The 8,468-nt window shown below is 30.9% G+C and overlaps 1 protein-coding gene across 1 annotated transcript in view; it reads right to left on the bottom strand.

Annotated features, from left to right (window-relative positions):
* The window catches only part of LOC111622108 (probable phosphoserine aminotransferase), a 37,542-nt gene that overhangs the window by 15,540 nt on the left and 13,534 nt on the right, over positions 1 to 8,468 (bottom strand). Inside the window, exons 2-3 of the mRNA XM_023364428.1 lie at positions 7,006 to 7,066; positions 4,625 to 4,694 (exon numbers count right to left, since the gene is read on the bottom strand). Of these exons, the coding sequence (XP_023220196.1) occupies positions 4,625 to 4,694; positions 7,006 to 7,066 (131 nt within the window). The remainder of the gene's footprint in view (positions 1 to 4,624; positions 4,695 to 7,005; positions 7,067 to 8,468) is intronic.

Here is an 8,468-nt window from a genome sequence, read left to right as displayed (position 1 = left end):
ATATATATAAAATTTAATAATTAATGTTATATATATATAACGTTAATTATTAAATTTTTATACATTTTATTATACAATTTGAAATAATTTTATTATGCAAAATCTCCATTTATTTATATACAGGGGAAAGTAAAAATTATCCACACTTTACTTTTTTCAATTTATTTACACAAAAGTAGGGTTTGAATAACTGTCATTTTTCTATATCTCTCCTCCCTTTTTGATGCACTTGGTCCAGCAGTCCACAAACTTGCATATTCCCTCCAGGAAGAAGGGTTTTGGTTTATGCACTGCTTACCACACTTCTTTGTCTTTAGAAAACAACAACCTTGTAAAGCATTTTTGAGCGATCCAAAGAGATGACAGAAGGAAAAGATGAGATCTGGGCTGTAGGCACAGTATTCCAGCACCTTGAAACCCAAATGGGTAATGGTTTCAATGGTCTGGCTGACCATGTATGAGTATGCATTGTCATGCAACAACAACACTTTCTTTGACAATAGACCTCAGCATTTGATGTGAATTGCTGACTTCAGATTGTTGGCCAGCAAATTACCAGAGAAATTGGATCACTTTGTTCCTCCTTAGTGTGCACTGCTAGTGGAGCAGTCATGTTTACACTGAAACAGAAACAAGAAAAATGACACTATCAACATGTGGCCGTTAGCCATGATATTGAATAGTTGTATGTTTTATTTGGATTAATCTTAGCCTTCTTTTCTGTTTCTTTATTCTAAGTTCCTTCTAGAACTTTCTTGTCTAACCCTTTTTGCCCTTGGGTAGGATTACCATTTCCACGAAAATAAAGTAGAACAAAAGAGGGAGTGAGGCCCTGGGGCCAAACGGACAGAGAAGGGGGTAAGTCTGGGTGAGAATCCCAAAGAGGTAGACAGAGAAAAGGTGTGTTCCAGATCTCGAGAAGGACAATCAAGGACTGTGAGGTGCCAAGAGATCAAAGAGAAAAGACTACGGACAGAAAACCTTGAGAAAAAACAATGAAGCCAGAAAGAGACAAAAGGTCTACAACAAGAAAAGGGTCACGAATAAAAGGGAGATTTGAAGTTGTCCCCTACCCAAGAGCATGTCGCTACAAAAACCCCGGGTATTTCCAGTCCTTCCTTTATCCTTTCCTATTCCTTCTAGTTTATCCATCTTCCTTAATTGTAAGACAGTTATAACTTAATCTGGCCCACGTTTGATTGTCTTGCATGTGAAAGTTAACTATTTGGAGGACACGTATTTAACGTCTATGTACATAAAATTTATAAAGTTGTAAAGTTGGGATCTGATGTAAAGAACGTGTTCAGAGAGAATTAAAATACTTTGTGCTGTGTATAATAATAATTTTTTTTTTTGGTACCTTTTTGCTCGCAGAATTAAGTACCTCTCGTTACAAACATTACAAAGGTCAAACTTCCATAATGTGACCACAGTAGTATCAACTGTAAGCATGTAGGTGCAGAAGGCAGTGTGACAAACCTAACAATCTGTTATGGCAAAAGTGTGGATAATTTTTTTTAACTTTCCTATGTATATAAAATAATACAATTCTATTAAATTACTGTTAGAAATAAAATGTTTAAAATGAATAAGGATTGAACAAATTATTCTAAAATGATCTGTAAATAATCTATACATTGTAAAGCTGTTATTATTAGCTATTTTTCCTTAAGTAAAACTCAATATTTTATAAATCAAACTAAATATGATGAAAATATTTGTTATTTGAACAAATTTTTAAATTCTGCACTGGTAAGAGTATTGTAGCACTCCCCCAAGGACATTTCAAGTGACATTTAGAACTTATGCTCTGCAAACAAGTTATATAGACACACACACACACACACACACACACACAATGTATCTACACTATGTGTTCACTAAACTCTATTCTTGTTTGGTAACATGATAAAATAAACTGCCTAACTCAGCATAAACTACACTGTAACAATACATTTTGAAATGGTTTTGATTTTACATTTTGAAAAATGGCAGTTAAAACATGATATAATTTAAAATAAGCCCCAAATACATTTTTACAATGTAACACACATTAAAGCACAAGATATATAAATAGATGTAGGCCTATACATCACTTGTATATAATTTAGTAAAAATATTTATACATTCATTAAATATACAGTAAAGTCCCAGAAACTTGACTTGATAATTCAACATTCCATAAAATTTGCAGTGTCATGAAAAAAGAAAAAATACACAAAATTAATTTTTACCTCTATAATTGAACACTAGGAGGATAAAATAAGTTATCATTCTTCACTGGAAAAACTCAATAACTGACATATATATATATATAAGGTGACCAAACATCCCGCTTTTGTCGGGACAGTCCCAATTTTTAACAATTTGTCCCACATCCTGCTGCTTTTTAAAAAAGTCCAGAGTTTTGGAAAGATTAAGCTTTTGTCAATTATGTGTCAAACTTATGTCTTATGCTTAAGATTTGTAAAGATCATTTTGTATTACATGTATCAGTAAATGTTTGATTTTCACGCACATGTATCAGTGTGCATGAAAATCAGAAATAAAGAATGCTTGTCTACAAAACCCTTTGTGTTGTGGCAAAGACCGACAGAAAATGGTTTGGGGCACGCAGCTACAGCAATGGAGCAGCACGCCCCATTTTTATTTCATTAACCATCCATAAAAGTATGTCAGTTAGTAGAACAAGGTGCAATAAATCGCACAAATTTTACGAATCACACCAAAAAGTTATATAGTACCTGCTTAGATTATTTAGAAAAGTGGACGGTACAATACATTACAATGACATTGAACATTTTCATTGGGTTATACTAAAACAAGAACTTAATTGGAAAGATGTGCAAAAATCATTCAATCACATTAGTCAACATTTTCCAGATAGTAATATTTCCAAAAACAATCTTTTTAATGAGGTATAATTATTTTTTAAAAAATATATTGATAAGGAAAAGGTTAAATCTTGGGCATTGGAAAAAATCTCAATAGGGAACAAATGGTTAGAAATATTTCATCATTTTGAAACAAACTATGTTCCATACAATAATGCATTAAAAATCGTGGAATATGCACTGTCCTTACCAGGAACCAATGCCACAACTGAATGTGTTTTTTTTCTACTGTAAATAAAGTGTGGACATTGGTAAATCACAATTAAGTGTCGAGACTTTGAAAGCCATATTATGTGTGAAATATAATTTAACAAATTCTTGCAAAAAATTTCATGACATTTTAAACAACAATACCACTCTACTAAAAAAGTTCACTCAACTGAGAAATATGCGAAAGAATAAAGAGTTTTTAAAGATTTATAATAGTGTTATATATTTATTATATTTGTAAATTTTACATGTTGAAATTGCAAAAATTGTATTGTATTATATTTTTTTTATTCTTTGATGACAAAATTTTGTTGCTCTGTAACAATTTTTTTCAACAAGACAACTACTTCCCCTGTCAATTTTGTCCTGCTTCATCAATGTTAAAATCTGGTCACCTTATATATATATTTGACAGTAAACAAATATTACAATCATTACATCATAAAGACTTAAGAATATCTTCTGTTTACAAGCTACTGAAATTTTTATTTTGCAGATATATATGTTCATTCTTTTACATTGTTCAGGAGTTAAAAGACACTGTATTTCATAATTCAACATGCAGATCAGCAATGAATTATCTATGTTTAAAAGACAATTTGAAAGGCGTACAGATTACGTGATAGAGTGGATTATGTACTGATTTAAATTAAGATGAGCAATTGTTTATTGTAATGATGTGACAACGCTCTCAATTTTAAGTGTCTTGTTCCTGTACATCATACTTTTCCTGTTAACAGCAGAGTCATGCCAGTTATCTATCTCCATTCAAGAGAAAATGTTTGAATTGAAATAATGTTACTTTTGATCCAAACTGATAGTTCATATATAGTTAATTGGTGTTTGCTGCCCTTAACCTTTCCATATCTCATCTAGATTTTCATCTATCTAACTTTATTCTAGAGATTAAGTAAGGACAGACAGGCAGATGCCAATGGGAATTTATAGGTCTGCAATTTTCAAAAATTGCAGCCCAATTACATACTTCTATCTGTAGAGCAACCATTACTCCAAAAAGGTACAGCATATGTTATGGCACAGGTTATGCAAAGGTTTCATTTTTATTCTAATAGTTTTCTGTAGGGTATATACTTATGATGGTCAAACTACAGCTCTTCTAGATCCTCACAGCAGCTTCCATATTCTCAGTCATAATCATTAAATATGTGGAAATACATATTCATTATATAAAATACAGTTTCAATAGAGAATGTGGTTCTCATATTTCTGAAAGGCAATATATGCCTCTTATGAAAAGTTTAGCCAGTCCTGATATATGCTACCACAGGTTATATGCACAAAAATACAGTATGTAATAAAAACATGTGGATTTGAATAAAAGTATTTTGTTAGAATCAATAAATCAAAATAAATATTCAATAATATTTGTCTTTAATATACACATTTGCTAGAACCAAAAAGTATATCTTTCTATTTAATCTTTGTTACATTTTTATTTTATGTACTGTACAGTACTTACTAAATCTTTTAAATTTGCAGAATATTATAGAAAAACTTACAACAGATCTCTAACATCTTGTTCAGCTTCTTGCACAATTTTAGCAAATGCAGCAGATCTGTGACTAAGTTCTGTAATAAAAATAATTCAAATAAAATTTAAACAATATTTATGTTCATAAAAGACATATTAATTGCATTAAGTTAATAATTACAAAGCAATAATACAGTAATAATTATTAGAAATAATTTACAAATAAAAAAAAATTTAACACAGTTAATATTTAAAAAATAATGTGGAAAATGTATAGAAAATTTCTAACTTGTACTAATTTACAGAATTACATATGCAATATGATTAATATTTAAAATTTTAATAACAAAGATATGGTATTTGTTCAATTTTTAAAGAACTAAAAGTTCAATTTTAGTAATAACAGTTCTGTTTTCGTAAATTCCTATTTTTGTTAAATTCATAAAATTGCAAAATAAAATGTTTTGCATTAAATAAATATCTTACAGATCTTGCATGTGCAATAGATTGGCTTAGGAAAGAAAAGTATCAGCCTGCCATCTGGAAAACTCAGATTTAAGTGTTGGTAAGAAATATCAGTAATTTTTCTGTTGTGGATATATCAGATCCCATCCCTCACTACCTACCTGCTTCTATTATGGGCCTGGCTGAATCCATGACAAGCATGGAAAAAAGAGCTATTTAATGGCTACAGGACAAAGTTAAATAATAAAAGAGATTCTTTTTGTAAGATCAAGCAGTTTTACAGATACTTTATAAAAGAATAAAAATATGTATGAATTGAAATGCTTCTGAAAGTGAGCAATTTTTTGTGGTCATATTTTGTATATATGTTAATTTAAGTTTAGTTTTCTTCTTTATTCTTTGTTCCATTCTTATATTCCTTGTAGAATTTTCTTTCCTAACTCTTTCCCCTTGGGTGGTGATGACCAATTCTTAGAACAAAACAAAAGAAAGAGATGCTGAGAGCTAAGGAGTGGAGTAACAGACACTCTTGGCTTGGACATCGATATGAAAGGAGGTGAAAGGTTTGTACTCCAGGTCGTGTTTCAGCAGTGACTAGAGATGAAAAGAGGCCCATACAAGGTACTAAGGCAAGTTTGGCAAGGAGAGATCACCCTTTTTTCCAAGAAAAAAAAAACCAGGGTTGGCATCCCCACCTAAGATTAACATGAAGCCCAAATACCCACGTTCTTCTAATCCTATTTCTTATATTTTCTATATCTATCACCTCCCTTCTTTCATAGTATTAAGTTAGTTTTTAAGCCTTAATCATAGTTTGTCTTACTTCTATCAAATATTATTGGTACATACTTTTTATGTTGCGAACCTGATACCAATTGTCATTCCCCACTTTTGTTACTACCAAAAAAACTATTATAATTTTGATTGAGGAGGTTGGAATCCTAAAGAACCTTATTCATCACACACAAAAATAAAGATATTGTTTCTTTTTATGTATATTTGTATGATTCCTTTTTGTCGAGGTACATACTTTCACATGTACATCTCATTTTAAAAATTAAAACATTTTCTGTGAATTTTGCAGGTCTTTGAGTTACTTCATTTTATTAGGATAGAACAAGCTAATCATACTACTAAATTAAATTCATCATAATAAAGTTTTAATAAAACATGATATACAGTATTAGATGTTGTAACTATATCCTTCATTTAACTGCTTTCTTAAGAAGTTACATATAATCCTAAATTGCTTTTCCAGAGTTCACATCTTTAGTATTCTAGCACTTTTGGGTTCCTATAATCTATCTTCAGAGTTATTAAAAAAACAATTTTCTTTTTAATATTTTAGATTTGAAAACATTAGGTTTTTGTAAATTACTGTGCATATTTCTAACCTGTTAAAGTTAACATAGTCACTTTAACAAATGAAGCAAGCAATATATCTTTAACGGTGGTAAAGTTGGAGAACAGTAATGATACAACACGTGTTAGACTGTAGAGACAAGGATTTCCCCCATCTGGCAATTTTACTTAATCTTTTGCACTATCTGCTGGTATCATAGTTTACCTCCCTTGTTTGTTTATCCCATCTTTTCTATCCAAGACTAGCATTCCTCTTACACTTGTTCATATCCAAAGTTGGTCCACTAATCAGATCTTTTAGCAAGCTCATTATGGGTTCACAATACCAAGCTCATAATGGGATGAGGGACAGTGCCCAATATATCCAAACAGACCACTTCCCAAAAAGTTCCTAACCTGTCCAATTTGATCCTAGTCCCCAAAGTGGTAGGTTGCTGTCTTAAAAACTTCCAAATAAGAAAAAAAACTTGGAAGACAAGTTAAAAATTAAAAGATTTTTCCAATTTAAAAAAAATTACATATATTTAAATCAATATTATAAAGAATTTAAACAAAAGCAATAAAAGTTGTGTATGTCCTCACCCATAACACTCATTCCTTCTCCATTATAATTAAGCAGTTCCTGTTTCACTCTTTCTAGTACCTACAAATTAAAGTAAAAAGCATTCATTAATAACAATGTTATTGTGAATAAAGCAATTTTATTCTAGAAACATTACAAACAATTTAAAGTTTAAAATTAGTTAATATTCAACATCACATAATTAGCTGAAAAATATTTATGCAATGATATCTAAATGAGGACTTCTATTAAAAAGGTGTTTAGTCTAATAATTCCATGCACAGAAAGCTAAAAAATCATCAATTTCAGCACCTCCATTGTAGACCTAGCAAATTTATAATGGATGTGGAAAAGATTCTCTTAGTGCTACTTTTTTTTTAAAACTCTTTCCGCCCTGTGGGCACTAAGAGGGCCTCTTTTTAGCAAGCCCATTATGGGTTCGGCAAGGCCCATAATGACCCATACAGATTTGATCCTGGGTTCCCCAGAGAGGTAGACTGCCACCTTAACTGCTCGGTCATCTGGGCTCTCTTAGTGCTACTGTGTAAAACCTACTTCCAATTATGGAGTAAATTGCCTCAAAATCTTCAATTATAGAGCAAATTACCACTAAAACCTCCAAGTATGGTAGAAAATACCTCTAGATTGTTATGAGTTTCAAAAAACTGTAAACTTATTACCAACTTAAACAACAATACAGCAACAACTACAACTACTGTATCATTCAAAACATTAAACCTTTTATCTAAATAATTTAAAATGTTAATAGGAAATGTCATTTTATGTCAGAGCCCTCAGTTTTGCATTCACATGCCCATACTCCTACTACCGCTGCCTTTTCTTCAGCCAATTTAATCATTTGTTTTGAAGAAAAAATTTTAACATGTTTTTCTTAATTTCAATCTATACTTAAGCGAAAATAGATTCTTTTTCCTTCACTTATAATTAAATTCTCTAAATTTCGGGAGAAATTCGTAAATCTGGTAAGTAATTACAATCGCGTGCCTTGTTTTTTTCCTTCTACCATATACTTAGTCATAATCATTAAATATGGTGGAAANTAATTAAGTAAGTATCGTAATTAATAAAATATTAGCGTGTAATTAAAGCTACGAGCCTCTGATCGGTAACGTTTCTACCATAAGGACATAGTAAGATGTTTCGTTTTCGACTACGAGTGACGTCAAATAAGCAACCAATGAGAAGCGTTTCTTCTCTATGAGGCAACCTGATAATCTAAGACCTTGATTACAATCGCGTGCCTTGTTCTTTTTTATTCTAAACAATGGCAATTAAAACTTAAAAAGGAAGTTTTACTTTCGGTTTTGAATTTTATTAATTTACATCGAATTTTTTATAAACACAGAGAAATAAATGCCCTTAGAAACAAACCTCTAAATCAAGAGGTTAAATCTTGAAAACGGTTACTTTGCTTAGTGCCCAAAGATGGGAGTTAAATCAGTATACTTTCTTTAATTTTATT

The sequence above is a fragment of the Centruroides sculpturatus genome, unplaced genomic scaffold, assembly GCF_000671375.1.
Source record: "Centruroides sculpturatus isolate CEXI.00-Female unplaced genomic scaffold, Cexi_2.0 scaffold14, whole genome shotgun sequence".
NCBI lineage: Eukaryota > Metazoa > Arthropoda > Arachnida > Scorpiones > Buthidae > Centruroides > Centruroides sculpturatus.
This window is presented reverse-complemented; position numbering and strand designations above follow the sequence as displayed.